Below are 16,852 nucleotides of genomic sequence, written 5' to 3' on the forward strand. Positions count from 1 at the left end.
TTTAATAAATATGGAACATAATATACATAATGCTAATTTGATTATATTGTAGAAATAACGTGTTGTATGCAGTTAAATGCGCACTCTTATTTTTTCAAAAGTATTTTTACAAATGTCTTTTCTCTTACACATACAATCCTCTGTAGTTGATTGGGAACACTTGTCGCAAAAGGTACAGAGGCAGTACAGTCAGTCTCTTTTTAGTATCTATCGGGGGCGTGGTCTCGATGGCGTTTTTGGCTACGCCCTATGCTCTTTGCCCCTTCCCCCCACCCCACCTTCCTGGGTCTTGTTCTTTATTCGGCAGCTGCTCGATTTCATTCGTATCTATTCACTGAAGGCTTCACGGCACCTGTCAGCAGCTAAACAGCTACCATGTCTCAGGTACTCAGGGAACACCCAATTCCAAACTTCTGCAAGGGTTAAGGGTTCCATGATTTGTGTTGGGAGGCGAGGGGCATACCACTTCGCTATATTAATATGAATGACATTTATATATATTTTTGGCAGGGAGGCAGTGTTCTAGTATGGGGATTTACGGAATTTATTGCTACTCATGTTAGCACGCTGTACGTTGTAAGCGGTTTTCAGTAATGCAATTCCGCGAATTAAAACGTTTAATTGAACAGTGTGTGTTTGCGTATATTTCATTTGATCATGTTTTGAGATGTTCAGTCAGGGAAGGTCTTGGAAAAGGAGTATGTAGGCACCGAATAAAAAAAAACGCAATGGACACAATAGAGCGAGAGAGACAAAGAAACCCAGCCAGGATTTGACAACCTTTATTCTGCAGTTCGTGCTGATGCTTGTGAAGAAATGTGCGCTGAAATGATTATCGTTTTAAAGCTGCTAGAGAAATGTTAAACTGACATTTCCCCTCCTGGGTTTGAAGAATAGCACACCGCCTTCTTTTAATTGCTTAGAATGGGAATAAGCATGTTTGCTAAGCCTGGGGATGAGTCATGCAATCTGAGCAGTGAATACGAATAGTGTTTAGAGGGGGGTGGGGTATTAGAAGAGTTAACACCTTAAACGAATAATAAACTGAAGATGTAAACGTTAAAGGCTAATGGGGAAATACGTGAAGCAGACCCGCTATTCATCGTTCTAAACCCTAAAATACTCGTCAGCCAACCTTCAACTTTTTTCTTATTAGTTTATATGCCATTATTACTTTTATTGTAGTCCGTGATTTAGCGTAGTTCTGCTGTTAATCTCCTTGCTCAGACCAAACTTAATTGGCAAAAAAGTAGTTTGTTGTATAACTTTGTGAACGTTTGCGTCCTTCACCAAAATTGTAAGTTCTTGCTCTCGTTGGTGTGTAAGATAAATATTTTTTTGGCAAGTTTGGTTGTTGCTTACATGTGGCCTTTCTGAACGCCAAAACAGTTAAACGTTCTCCCTCATGCAATAGCATTTCAGGATACCAGTTATTATGCACACGGATCGATCACATATTCTACAATCGGGTAATTTCTCATTGCTTCCCCCGCTCATGGGACCTGATTTACAAAGATGTTATGTGTAGCTCACTCTTGCGTACTTTATATTGTATTTATGCAAGTTGTAAGTCAGTACAATGAGACTGCGTAACACTTAGTGTAACAACACATTTTTATGTTTTTGTATTCTTGTCTCTGCCAGTTTTTGACAACCCTAAGCAGCAGGGGCGTAGGAGACACTAAAATTCTGGGGGGGACAGGGACAACCTTGTGGACTTCCCAGTGACCTTATACAAATCACCGCCCGTTAAACAAATACAATCGCAGACTTTCGAAGTGAAATTTTGAGAAAAGCAGGCATGTTGTCACAGTTTGCATGTATGCTTCTTTGTTATTTCATATAGTAATCAGACCAAATGTTAAAAAAACATGTATATGAATCCTGCATCTTCATGCACCAAGCAAACAAAGGTCGTGGACTTAGGGTGTGGACATCGTGTTTGCAAGTGCATTATGGTTTGAAAAATACCTGCTGCTGCATTCCTGGTATCCAGAAATTTTCAGGCAACAATAAAAATGTGAAGATAACTTTGGTGATTAATAACCTTTATTGAGAGAGATCGGAGGTTTGTCTAGTGGAAGTTTTGACTCTTGGTAAGGTAGCCAAAGTGGTGTAATATGCCTGCAGCAAAGAACGTGTACCACGCAGATCACAACATGCATATCATGTAAATAGGTTAGTGAGTTACTGCTTTTGTCTGAAAGATTCTTTTGGTATTTGCAGTTTATAAGTTAAAATCCTAACCTAGAACAGTGAGCTATTAACCATCATCAAAGAGCTGAATGAAAACTTCAAGGTATAGATTAGAACGTTATGATTTTTCCCCAGTCTTTCCTTATCCTAATGTTGGAAAATGGGTTCATTAGGATAGAAATCAATTCTGATTATTAAAGAGAACCCCACAACCATGGTGTTATGTTTTAAATTCTGAGTTTGTGCTTCTTTAGTGGTGCAAAGCCATCCTCTGCCCTGGGCACTCCCCAACGTTTTGCTGACTGGTACTGGTGGTACCTGACCCTGGCCTCTACAGGGCCAGTGCTATTCCTAAAGAGACACCTAAAGATACTGTGAAAACACCTACATACACTAGCGTGCACTATGGGTTGGGGTACCCCTATGATTGGCATGACCTCTCCTATAAGGCCCTAGTACATAATAGGGCAGGGGGATTAGAACTACCTTTAAGTCCCTAGAATATAATAGGGCATGGCAGTTTTGAGGCCAGGAGCCCTTTCTGTGTTTGCATGTGTGCACTGTGTAGTATTCTTTGGAAGAAAGGAGGATATGTAGCATCTTGGTTATGTTTTACATGTCTTCCACTGTTTCACCAGTGGAACACTCTTAAGATTATGTCACTCTCCTCTCTAGTTCTTCCTACTAGCTTATACATCTGATTATACTTTCTTCTCTTTTGTTTTCTTTGGAAGAAAGGAGGATATGTAGTATCTTGGTTATTATGCTTTACATGTCTTCCACTGCTTCACCAGTGGAACACTCTTAAGATGATGTCACTTAGAATGTTGATGTATGAATCACACAGTTGGAGAAGGGCTGGGCGCCTTGCTGGCTGCTCCTGATGGGGCTGAATACTAGTGTACTTCTGATCTCCCTCTTAACTTCAATAAATCCTCATGAAACTCATCTATCTGCGTGGAGTCAGTTACTACACACTGCTGAAGCCTGAGGTCAGTTTACAAGTAGCCCTGTGTTGTAGGACTGCTTTTAAAATGCTAATTGTGCCCAAACCTGACTTTTGGGTTTGGGGAACTTGCAAATTGATCAACTACAATGCTGGGGCAAAATTAAGTTAAGTGGAAAAATATTTTCCACTTAACTATGGCTGTATCATATTTGCCACATAATACATCATCTGCTGCATAATCTAACAATTTCACCCAAAACAGTTTTGTTGCTCAAACGGATCAAAAATTACTAAGAGAAATGTGACTTATGTTGCTGTGAAGTGTAGGGCCCATTGCAAAGGTTGACTGGTCACCTTTCCCACTGCTGCATTTGTATGTTATACAGTTACTAATGAGGCAAAAGCTTTGCAGAGGCTGTTAGTATGTATAAATATGTCAAAATAATAAAGTATCATAAAATGCACTGCATTACGCTGCAGCCTTTTTATTGTTGCATAATTTAGTCAACACTGCAACATCTTTTTGGCCTCCATTGCTGCTTAACTCCAGTGGCCCGAAAGCAGGCTGCACATGTTAAAAGTGTTTGTGCATGAAGCAGAGACCATGAAGTTTGCAAACTTAGGGGCTGACTACGATGGCAGGCGGACTTCAGTCCGTCCGCCATCGAATCGGGGAATGGGACAGCTGGCCTTCAAGGTGGTGGCCTCACGATAGGCATTACAATGCGACCACCACTATGGCATTCGCAAGTGCCTATCTTTTACATTGTAGCAGGTACTGCTGGCTGCATCATCTGCCGCAATGTAAACAAGCATTTACAATGCAATGGTCTCTGCATTCTTAAAGTTAGAGCTATTGGCATTGCTCATGACATTATTTTTATTTATGTTTTTGTTTTTAAAACATAAATAAATGGCATTGTCATTTACAATGCCAAGAGCTTAATCGCTCGCAAATGCGAGACCTATTGCATTTGCACCCACACAGAACCACACACAAAGCCACCCACACACATACAGAGCCACCTACACCGAGTCATTCACATAGAGCCACCCACACAGAGACACCCACACACACACAGAGCCACCCACACACACACAGAGCCACCCACACACACACAGAGCCACCCACACACACAGAGCCACCCACACACACACACAGCCACCCACACATAGAGCCACCTACAAAAAAAGCTAGCCACACACACACAGACAGACAGAGCCACACACACAGACAGACAGACAGAGGCACAGACAGACAGAGGCACAGACAGACAGAGGCACAGACAGACAGAGGCACAGACAGACAGAGGCACAGACAGACAGAGGCACAGACAGACAGAGGCACAGACAGACAGAGGCACAGACAGACAGAGGCACACATACACAGCCACACATACACAGCCACACACACACAGAGCCACACACACACAGAGCCACACACACACAGAGCCACACACACACAGAGCCACACACACACAGAGCCACACACACACAGAGCCACACACACAGGGGACAGAGGCCAGAAAAAACGCTCACAACGAGGGAACAGGGGGCAGGAGAGCAAGCACAACCAGGGGGCAGGAGAGAAAGCACAGCCACGGGGCAGGAGAGAAAGCACAGCCACGGGGCAGGAGAGAAAGCACAGCCACGGGGCAGGAGAGAAAGCACAGCCACGGGGCAGGAGAGCAAGCCCAATGAACGAGGGGGCAGGAGAGCAAGCACAACCAACGAGGGGGCAGGAGAGCAAGCACAACCAACGAGGGGGCGGGAGAGCAAGCACAAAGAACAAGGAGGCAAGAAAAAACGATGACAAGCAGAGAACAGAGGCAAGACAAGTGGTGGTGTTGGGGGGGGTCTGGAGGGGAAAGGGTGGCCTGACGCTGATGGAGTGAGTAGCTCACCTCGGAGCTCCTCGCGACAAGCCTGATCCAGCGACATCCAGAACCCCCTCCCTCGCCCCATAGAACTGCGGGGGCAGAACGTTGCTGAGTGCAGCACAACCGATTAGAAGGTGCTCCGTGGCCTGGAATCCGCCCCACCAAATTGATCCACCCGTAGCTTCGCGTCCCAAGATGGCGGAGCCTGGAAGACCTAACAGAGTCTGGCAGAGGGAGTCAGAGTGCAGTGGGGACTGAAAGCGGGCCTGAAACAAGATCAGGGACCGACCCACCCTGCCGCCGCAGTGAAGTGAGGCTGCCGGGGCCGACTGTGACCCCGAGGAGGAAGGGAAGGTGACCTGTGAATTCTAAGCAACCCATCTGCGCGGCGAGATCCTGCTGCAGGGGCGGCCACCGGGTGGGGGCCCCTGCGCTGGCTTGGGCACCGGGGAGATCGGGCCCAGCAGGGGTAACGTGCAGCGGCTTTGAGCTGATGCGAGCAGAGCTTATGTACAGGGGGGGCTGCGCTGCATACGCCTGGGACTTGTGTAGGGGGCAGAGCTGCTGTGAGGAGGTGAGCGAGTGCCCCTGCCACCATGAGGACAGCGGGGTCTTGCGGGCTCGCACGGGCGCCTGAGAGGGAAGGACTGGGCTGTATATCGCCTGCCGAGTCGACCCACCTGGCGCGACGACTAGCATTAACCGCCTCAAGAACTGAGAGGCCAGCGGAGAGATGCCTACATTGCCCTGGGGGTATGGGAATGGGCCTGCGCGGCTGAGCGGGGCTGTCTGGATAAGTGGAACTCATGTGGCTGCCGCTCTAAGAGAGAGGGAGAGAGAGCGTAGAGCGAAGCTACCCCTAGCCTGTGGGAGCTAAAAAAAAAAAAGCCGTCAGATTCACACGATGCCGTGAGCACAAGAGTCAAACACCACCACATTTCTCCGAGGCGAGGCAGAAATGCCTCGGAGAACCCAGCGTCATTTTTGGGATTGAGGGGCGTGTTTTCTTTCTCTCCTCTTCCCATTGGCTGGAATGTAAAATTCCAGCCAATGGGAAGAGGAGAGAAAGAAAATAGAAAGAAATTAAAAAAAAACACCCCTCAATCCCAAAAAGACGGGGCTTAAAAGGACAGACGCCCCTCTCGCCCAATGGCTGGCCTCTGTTTAGGAAGCCAGCCAATGGAGAGGAGGGGCAGGTTCAAGCCCCCATACTGTAAACAAAATTTCTCACCAGTGGGACTGCGCAAGCGCAGCCTACGCAGGCCAAGACCTAAAAAGGACATGTTCCATATAACACTGCACTACGTGGCAGGCACAATGAGGTGCCTGCCACATGGTGCAGTGATATGTAGGGGGGCATCTTAGAAAACCCCCCCCCACCGAGTTCCATGTCTGGGGGTTGGAGGGACAGGGGCCTGCTACGGGCCCCCAATGTCCCTTTCCACCAACTTTTCCATGGGGGGTGAACAGCCATGGATAGACTGGCGGGTAAAGGGTATCATAATCCCTACTGTGGTGGCTGGTAGGCACCACCAGTATTGTAGGAACCACGAGCCCTTCCGCCGCACTGGCGGGCTCAAGGCACCAGTTGGATGTGTGGCGGGGGTCTTTCCGACCGCCAGGGAACCACCCGCCATTGTAATATGGCTGGCGGTAATGCAGTCACCGATGGTGGTGTAACTGCCACTGACTGGGTGACGTGGCAGTCCCACCTCCATTATAATTACCCCCTAAGTTTGGTGTGCATGCAAATCCTTCATTGCTGATCCCTGGTGAGTTGCACAACTACTGCTGAAAGAGGCCAATGGAGGTACCAATGGGTGCGGTGGACTGGCCTCAAGGATCTTGTGACCTCAGTGACAGTCACTGTCGATGGTGTGTCTAGGGTGTGCTTCTTTGTATGCCTGCTCGCAAGACTGGAGGTGAACTGTGGTGGACAGGCCTTCAAGGTTAACACACACTTGCCGCCGTTAGGGTCCACCTGCGGGTGCTAAGACACCAGGGCTTCTAAGGTCTTGCGAAGCCTTCTAAGGTGTAGCATCAGAATGAGTTCTGTCAGGAGTGTGGTCTGGTGGACTGGTCATGAAGGCTGAAAATGGTGCTCACGTTCCAAATTCAGCAGCTCTGGCCAGAGTGCCACATCCTTTCCCACACTGAACACCATAGTGGCCCACTGAGAGAAACTTGCACTGCCTTAAGCTACAACTCAATTGTGCTGCGACTAAATTCAAATTATGTATTGGACGAGTAAAATGCTGCCTGAAAAAAACGAATAACACCCTGGAAAAAGCAAACACTCATTAGGAATGCAAGAGTAAGCAAAGCATGTGAAATATTTTCAGGAACAACATGGTTACCTTAACAGTTTTAAACTCATTATTCAGAAATCAGTAAGTGATTTTTCCTGTAAAATTCAGGACATGGCTACAGGACCAGGCAGGAAGGGACCTGTTTCAATGTCCATTGCTTATATCCTTTCAAAATGTAAGCAGTTTGGTTTAAAAAAACACCACATCCACGAACAGAGAGCCGCAGTACACATTTTATACGCTAAAATAATTAAAACAGTTGAAAACGATCATATGAAACGTTTCTACTCCACTCAACCAGGTATTGCAGTCCCTTTAGGAATGTAGCACTTCCCCGCCCTGGAAAAACAATGTTGTTCAAAGAAAGAAGAAAAAAAGAAAGTAGCGCTTTCACTGGCAAACTCTGTAAAGTGGTGCTAATGGGTGTAAATAACAATCTGGCCTGTCTGCTGACCACTCTGTATCGCTTTATTTAGGTATTTCATAATTGTTTCTCTCCGTTCCGAGGTTTTTCTTTGGAATTATAAAATCAGCAAATGAGGACATTTCCAGCCAAAGTGTTCTTCCTATTTTGGATCCATTTCACAAGGAAACAAATAAAGACTAGGAGAGGCAAGAGAGAGAACGTAAGAGCTGTCTCTTGAAATCAGAACGTAACTAGGAGGGAGACAGAGACGGAACGAGAGAGGGAAAAGAAAGAGAGGGGGGGGGGGAGGGTCGCGACGCTGCCAGAGGAAGATCAGGAGAAGTTGACACTCTGCTTGCCTTCTCTGGGTATGAAGGAAAAGAATCAGAGTTTTTTTCCTTCTCTGCCCTGAGGATGCCGAGCCTTCCTGCAGCATAACAAAGGGCAGAGGGCGGGTGGCCTCTCGGACTCCAGGCAGGTCAAGTGCAGGGCCATTAGGTAGCGCTTTTGCGCGCTAATGGCCCTGTGAATAACAGAAGGGCGAGGGGAAATTCTTTTGTCCCCTCGCCCCTCCCCATGCTTGTCCCCCGTGTCCCCCCCCACTTTAAAATCTGGGGGGATATATCCCCCGCGTCCCCCACAGTTCCTACGCCCATGCTAAGCAGGTGTCGTGAGTAGTCTGGGGACTTCTATTCAAATGTTATCCACTCCCAGTCTGGTGTGGTGCTTTTGGTGTCTACTCCAATCTTTAAGTGCGTTTCCTATACTTGTCTGTAGGCTTATATTACAGCTGAAAGGTCCACCTGTAATTGATGGTGAACAGATTACAAACAGTCCAGAATGCGGCCGTCAGACTGCTTTGCAATCTTCCTGCAAGGATGTCAGTTTCGGCTGCACTTCGGAATCTTCATTGGTTAAGGGTGGAAAGCCGCATTAAGTTTAAATCGCTCTGCTATATGCATAGGATAAATGTTGGAGTTGCTCCACAATATCTTCAAGCGTTGGTGCATCACTACCACCCTTCACGATCCCTTCGCTCTGCGCGTCAGCACTATTTTTCAGTTCCTAGAATTAAGAAATCCAGGATGGGAGGTCGTTCCTTTTCATACTTGGCCCCAGCACTCTGGAATTCCATGCCACTTCTGCTGCGCACAGAACCACATTATTACAAATTTCGCAAGGACTTAAAGACTTGGCTCTTTAATCAATAGATCATTCTCTGACATTCTTCCTCTCTGCTTTGACGTTCTATAGCGCCGGGAAACCTACGGGTAGCTGTTGCGCTGAATACATTTACATAAGATAACAAAGTGTGGGGTGGAGCGCCACTGAGCCAAGTCTTCACAAAGATGCGGGGGGTGGTAGAGAAAGGACATGTAAGCGAAAAGTATTCTAAAGGGACAAAAGCAAGGATATTCAAAGTTAATTTAAATAACCATTCATATTCCATAACTAGCATACTTTATGCTTGCTTACAGCAGTATTCACAAACCTGGGCTGGAGAAACTGCCATACGAGCCTTTTATGTGAATTCTGTGTATTAGGAACAACTCCCCGAGAAGATCATAGGTGACGCTTTTTAGGGAAAGGAACATTCAGAGGCGGCTGGTATTCAACGGTGTGGAAGGGGTGGTGTGGTGAGGGTTTTGAGGGAATGAAAAATAAACAATTGCCTATCTTCTGCCGCCTCCTCTGCTTGGTCCTCTGCACCCAGCATCCCGATTAGCCACTCGCAGTGCAGTGTTGTGATTGGTCTGTGCTCCGAGGATCGGTGCTCAGCCAGTGAATGGGAGGCTGGGCGTGTTCTCCATGCAGGCTGTAATGCAGCCTACCTGGGGAACATACAAAGTGCGCAAGACTGTTTGACCGGCCTGCCAAAGTGTCATGCGCACATGTAGTGGACAAACTACTTCTCCCCTGCTCTGTGAGCCGAGCAGCCCTGCCCCTACCCAGCACACATGATGTGGGCAAACAACTCCTTCCCTGCTCTGTGAGCAGAGCAGCTCTGCCTCTACCCAGCTGAGCAAGGGGAAAATAAAATATTTTTTTCTTTTGGTCTGGTCAGTGAGGCTACGCTTTTCCACCTTAAGGAGGAGCCGCCACTGGAAACATTGCACTTTTGCCCTTGAATCGTAGTTTTGGTTGGCCAAAAGGTTGTTTATACTTAATGTAAAAAAAAAAATTGTTATATTTCATGTAACAAAAGTAACTTGTAATAGAAGCACACGAGGAACAGGCTACATTTTTTTGGAAAATATGTTTTTATTGCAGAATTACAGACAAAACATCGGGAATGTCAACCATCAGCCCCGTCCTCATACAAGATACCACATTTGTCCTAAGTAGTACACAGCCCATCAGCCCACATCCCGGAGGCAGGGCGGCGTGAAATCAATGTGCAAGAGAGGTCTCCCAGCCTGGTACATAGGGACGTCAGGTCAACAACACAGTCCTGGTTCCGCATTTTTTTGTACCCTCAACAACAACTCCCCCCCCCCCCCCCCCCCCCCCAAATACCCCCTAGAGGGGTCGTACCTACCACACTAACAACACTCAAGTTCAGTAGGTCCACAGAGCCTAGTCCCGCTCCTACAGCAACATGACAACCCGCCCGGTGAATACTCTGCGCCATCCCCATTTCAGCTCTAACAGGGCAGTCTACGTACTCCTCTATCCCCTCCCTCCCTCTAACCGCTGCTGATGTGGGTGGTGATGATGTGCGTTGGACATAGCAGTGCGTCGTCAATATTGATCAAACGTTCGTGCTACTAGTCTCCTGGAACTCAGTCTCCGAGAGTCTCTCCTCCGTTTCTACCGTTAAGTAATCACACAAGGCCTGCACAATCGTTTCCCAAGCTCTAGCCGCCTCTAAGCTCTTCTCCCTCCCCAGTTTCGTGGCCTGCCGCAATCTCAATACACTCTCGCACCTCGACCACTTCAACAACTCATTCGTCCATCGTCCCACAGCCGGGCCTTCCTTAGTTTTCCAACGCCAGGTGATCTCCCTCTGCGCCAGCATAAGCCCCAAATCAATGAACTTGCTCGTGACTTTCGTTTTTGCTGTGTGGGGAAACCATAGTAGAAGGCATGGCGCCATGTCAAATTCCACTTCCCTATCCGTAACCGCATTCAGAAAGGCACCCACCTCGGGCCAATACGTACCCAGCTTCGGGCAACCCCACATCATGTGGTCCAGTTCGACCTCACGAGCTAGGCACCTCGGGCACGCCGCGTCTCGCACCTTAAAGTGCCGGTGGAGTTTGCCCGGAGTCAGATATGCTCTGTGCAAGAGGAAGAAATGTATTTGTTGGAACCTGGCATTTCTGCTACCCTTCCATGTCGGAGCCAGAATGTGGCCCCACTCTGTGTCCGGAATAGGCTTGCCCACACTGTCCTCCCATTTAGCTTTCAGCGCCGTGAGCGGTTCCAGCCCATCGTTCAACATCCGCGATTGGAGACAGGTCACCGCCTTGATTGTACCCGCGGCCATCATCACATACTGGCAGGCCATGGTCGTGCTCGGCTCCGTCAGTCCCCCCCTCCAGTGCTTCTGCATTGCCGCAGATACCGCCGCGTGCAGGAGATAATCCCCATCTGGGAGACCAAACTGCTCCTGGAGCACCGCAAACGGGGCCAACACCCCCTCCACAAACAGATCGCCCACCACCTGTAGCCCCAACTCTTCCCATTCCGCCAGCGGAGACCAATCTCCCCATGCGGTAGAGCCGTCAGCATCCCTATGGGAATCTCCGGGGCATACGGTCGCACTGCCTGTACCCGCTTCAGGCTCCTATTCCAACAGAGTCGGAGGGTTCTTTCTTCTAAGGTAAGCTCCCGCAATGCCAATCTCTGTTGCATAACAATGTAGGAGAGGACGTGTCTCTGGATACCCATCCCCCGGACCCAGTCAGGACCCCTAAACTCCCTGGCCACATTCTGTGTCAGAATCTGGAGTTGGGCCGCCAGATAATATAATTCAAAATCTGGCACTGCCATCCCCCCCTCAAGTTTGGGCCGAATCATGGTGTGCAACGCCACCCTGCGTCTGCCCAGCCCCCAAAGGAACTCAATAATCATTGATCGCAGATCTTGAAAAATCCGCTGCGGGATCCAGATAGGCAGGGTCCTGAAATAATACAACAGTCGAGGGAGTGCCACCATTTTCAACAATGCCACCCGTCCTTGCACCGACAAAGGGAGAGTAGCCCAGAAGGACATGCAGCCACGCAATCCCCTGATACACCGCCCCACATTTCCCTCCAGTAGGCTCACCGCATCATGGTAGATCCGGACTCCCAGGTATGTAAAGCACCTGTCCGCCCATACCACGTTCACCGCAAGAGCAGGGCGCAGAACATCCGCTCGCAGCGGGAAAACACAGGTCTTATCCCAGTTCACTTTAAGCCCCGACAATTCGCCGAAGGAGAGCAGCCTCATGGCCCCACGCAAAGCCACCTCCGTGTCCTCCAAATACAGCAACAGGTCGTCGGCATATAAGGAGATGTAATGAGTAGTCCCGCCGCACCGGACTCCCCCGCCCTGGCCCGTGCCGCCAGCGGTTCCATCGCAAGAGCAAACAGAAGGGGAGAAAGCGAGCAGCCCTGCCTAGTCCCTCTACGCACCGGATAAGCGGATGATATAAGTGGTCCCACTCGCACCCTGGCCGTGGCCGACGAATATAGAACTTTCGTCCAGCGCACAAACCCTTCACCGAGTCCGAACCTCTCCAGCACCGCATCCAGGTAGCACCACTCAAGGCTGTCAAAGGCTTTCTCGATATCCACTGACAAAACAGCCGATGCGCTGTCCGAGCCCAAGGCATCCTGCAATATACCGATCAATCTGCGTGTGTTAATGGCGGTGCTCCTAGTAGGGATAAACCCTGCTTGATCACCGTGTACCAACCCGGTCATATGCGGGAGCAGTCTGGTAGCCAACACGCGACTCAAGATTTTGTAGTCTACTGTCAGCATAGACAGGGGTCTATACGACGTCACCTCCAGTGCATCCCTACCTGGTTTCAAAAGCGGGACCACCAGCGCCTCTCTCATGGAAACGGGAAGGCGCCCCAGTGTCATCGCCTCCGAGTACACGTCAACAATCTGGGCGCCAGTACATCCACGTATTTCGCATAAAACTCAATGGGCAGTCCATCCACCCCCGGCGTCTTGTTCCTGGCCATCTGTTTAATAGCCCCTCGGATCTCCATGAGAGAGATCGGCCCTCCCAGATCCCTTGCCGGCTCCTCGTCTAGCACTGGGAGCTGTATCTCGCTTAAATAATCACTCATGGCCGAGGGACCCGCCTCCAACCGAGTATCATACAGGCCCGTGTAATACCGCTGAAAACGCTTCAAAATGGCCGCCGGCGAGTGGACCACCTCCCCCGTTTCGGTTCTGATGCACATAATCGGGCCACTCCTCGGCACTGGGTCAGCAATCCTTGCCAACAACGTACCCACCTTATCCCGCTCCGCATGGACCTTTATGAGGTATAGCTTATAATCCTAACATCTCAATCTCTCTGTTTCCCTTGCCACCATTTCCTTCGCTTCCAGCAGTCGTTCCTGCAAATCCGGTCGTTCCGGCCTATTCCTCTCAATGTCTCTCAACACACATTTCGCTTTTCCCAAATCCGCCAGGACGGACGTCCGTACATTCGAGAAGCTACCCATGCACACACCTCGCACCACCACCTTCATTGCGTCCCACTCCAGCGATCTCGTTGCAGTCGAGCCCTCATTCTCATCGAAATACAGCGTTAAGCCCTGTCTAACCGTTTCCCCAAACGCCAGGTCCTCTAAAGTGTCCGGCCGTAGTCTCCAGGTAGGGATCTCAGATCTTGCCCTCTGCCATCTGATCGCCATCAGCAGGGGGTTATGGTCCGAGATGGTCCTAGCAAGATATTCAGTATGGGTCACCATGGCTGCCATGTGGGCGCTACACAGTATAGAATCTATTCTGACATGTAGAGCGTGCAGCGCCGAGTGAAAGGAGTAATCTCTATCAGCAGGATGTTGCATCCTCCACACATCCAGCAAACCCCATCGTTCCTGCCAGTCCCTCCTACGGTCCGACAGCTTACGCACCGGGGATTCCGCCAACGGCGGATGGGACCTATCCCATACTATATCTGTGATTGAGTTAAAGTCCCCCCCTAGGATAATGGGGCACGCCAGAAAGTGGGCCATGGAGCCCGAGAGGACGTCAAAATATCGGTCTGGTCAACATTAGGGGCATAAACACTACATAATACCACCTCAGAACCATGCAGCCTCCCCCTCACTGCCACATACCGACCTCCTGGGTCCACCACCCGATCCGTGACCTGGAATGGGACTCCCGCTCTGACCCATATCAGCACCCCCCTCGCAAACGCCGAATAAGAGGTTCCAAACACTTGGCCACGCCACCTTTTCTGCAATGCATCACATTCTAGTTTGGTTAAGTGAGTTTCCTGCAGCATGGCAATTTGAACACCCCGTCTCACTAGATAAGCATGCACCTTGTATTTCTTAGACATTGTTCTGAGACCCCGAACATTCCATGTTATGCACTTTACATCAGGTAATGACCCCATCGCTGCTGTCTCTCCTCCCCTCCACCCGTATCAACCAACCCATCACATCGTTGCAGCCACACCCACCCCCCCAAACACCCCAACAAACTTCCCCAACCCCACTCCCCAGGACAGGACCTAACAACGCAGCGTCAGCCTCCATCCAAACCTACAACAGTACACACAGTTCACTAATCTGTGGCAGTCGCCACAGGAGCCTTAAGGGCAATAGGGGGGTACCTCGACACCAACCCGCGGCGGGCCAACCCACACCCCGTGCCCAAGATCCCATGTGAAAATTACAACAGAGTACCTGCTAAACGCCGATCAACTGGATAAGTGATCATCAATGAAGAGCCATCGGCACACCCCCACATTTATACATTAAACATCCCATCCGCCGTTTGCGGCGTGACCGACAGTCCCACAGAGCTGTCCGCTTCAGAAAGTTCACCACCCGATTTGCGGCCTCCGCTTTCCGATTCCTCCTCCAACTCCCTGAGCTTGCAAGCCTGTTATCGTCGCCGTGGCAGCCAACGCTCCCCTCCGTTCCGCCGCCAACACATCTTCCTTCATCGCCTGCTTCAGCCTGTCGCGTTTGCGGATCCGCTGAGACTTTCGAATCTGAATCGGCCTCTTCTTCTCCTTCCCATCCTTGTGCTGGCGGTCAGTTCCCGCCCTGTGCATTTCCAGCCATGACCAGGCCTCATCAGGGGTGTGGAAAAAGTGGGTCTTTCCATCCAGTATCACTCTTAGCCGGGCTGGGAAGAGCAGCGAATATTGAATACCCTCCTCTCTGAGCTCTTTCTTGACCGCAACGAATGTCGCTCTATTTCTCTGAACTTCCTGGGTGTAGTCCGGGAAGATTGTGACTCGGCTATTGTCCACCTGGAAGGGTCCCGCCGATCTCGCCCTCTGTATCAACAGGTCCCTGTCCTTGAAATGCAGAAGCCTGGCAACCATCGGTCGGGGGGGACGGCCCTGCATGGGAGGACGAGACGGGACCCTATGCGCCCTCTCAATGGAAAAGAACGGAGACAAGCCTTCAGGAGCAACCGTGGACCTGAACCAGTCCTCCATATACCCCACAGCATCGTCCCTTTCGATTTTTTTCCGGCAGGCCCACCACCCTGACGTTGTTCCGGCGGTTGCGACTTTCGGAATCCTCCGCTCGTTTCTCCAGCGTCGCCAGTCGGGCCAGGATATCAGAAAGTTTATGTTCCGCGGTGACCACCGCAGGTTTAAGCTCCTGAAGAAGCGATTCGTTGTCCTTCACCCTATCAGATAGTTTGGCGTGATCCGCCCTCAAGAGGCCCAGCCCCGTAGCCACCTGCCCTATGTCCTGGTGCAATGACTCTTTGGTCGCTGTGATCGCCTCCAATATACTATCTAGGCGAGCATTTAACCTGCGTTCCTGCGCTGATGCCTCAGGGCATTCCTGTGGAGCGCTAGCCCCGTCTGGCCCAGCCGTCATGCTCTGACTCCGTCCGGCCGCCATGTTGCCATCCACATCCGCCATCTGAAAGAACCCACAAATGTTCGTCACAGCACTTGGGGGTGAACAGTGCCGCCACAGTCCCAATTCCGCAGGCCGGGTTATCTTCCTATGCCAGCACTGCACCCGCGTCTGGAGCAGGCGCTCTCCACTCCACTGAGGGCCGCCCGGCGTAAGGGAGTGCACGCCAGTTACGAAAATGAGCAATGTCCACGTGCTTCTCCGGGATCAACTCATCCCTATGTAGACTGCAGGCCCCAGCTATACGGTAGTGCAGGCTCGGAGCCTACCACGCCCACGTACAAGTGAACGGCTCTCCGCCACTCGGTGCCCCGTTGCCAGCCGACGCCGGAGGCCCAAAGGTGGAAAAGATTGGGCCCACAGTTCCGCCACCTCCGTGGGTCTTCCAATGCAGTCCTCCGTTTCAGGCCCTGCAAGAGCCCCTAGCTGCGTGATGTAATGGCCTCCGTCGTCCCCTCTGGCAGTGTACCTGATGCGCGGGCGACAGCGCGAGCCCTAGGTAGCGCCGTCCCACTCCGTGCAGTGCTATGACCCGCACTCAGCTCCCCCGCCGACCTCTCAGGTTCTGCCGATGGTCGGGTGTGTCCTGGGGTCTCCCACCAAGCAGCCGCTCCACTTCAGCGGGGGGGCCCGCTGCTCCGCGCTGACACCGGCAGCCTCTGGGGTGACCGCCTCCTCCTCCCCTCAGTATGCGCCAGTGGTGGTCCCGTCGTCGTAGGGCAGCCCGCTCCTCGGCCCCACCAAGCGCAGCGGTGGGGGAAGGGCCACCAACCCACCAGCCGTCTGTCAGCTGAGCGCTCTCCTCAGCACAGGTGTCGCCGGCCCCTCCTGCGCGGTCAGGTCGCTGTCCCGCTGGGCACCCGCCGGCAGCCGCTCCCCGCTCACCACTGCCAGGCAGCTCCACTGACCTCCGTCACACCAGCCCTGGGTACAGCCGCCGCCATTTTAGGCGCTGGGTCGCGATCCCACAGGGGCTCCGCGCAGGCTCTCCCCACTGCCGCAGAACCTCCGCCGGTCCCGCAACGTTCGCCTCTGCAA

General features: G+C 51.0%; 1 protein-coding gene across 1 annotated transcript in view; it reads left to right on the forward strand.

The window, feature by feature from the left end:
• Positions 1–245: 245 nt before the first annotated feature.
• The window catches only part of DBI (diazepam binding inhibitor, acyl-CoA binding protein), a 45,840-nt gene continuing 29,233 nt past the window's right edge, over positions 246–16,852 (forward strand). The window contains exon 1 of the mRNA XM_078682393.1: positions 246–384. Within this exon, the coding sequence (XP_078538519.1) occupies positions 376–384 (9 nt within the window). The 5' untranslated portion in view covers positions 246–375. The remainder of the gene's footprint in view (positions 385–16,852) is intronic.

Source organism: Lissotriton helveticus, chromosome 3_1, assembly GCF_964261635.1.
Source record: "Lissotriton helveticus chromosome 3_1, aLisHel1.1, whole genome shotgun sequence".
NCBI lineage: Eukaryota > Metazoa > Chordata > Amphibia > Caudata > Salamandridae > Lissotriton > Lissotriton helveticus.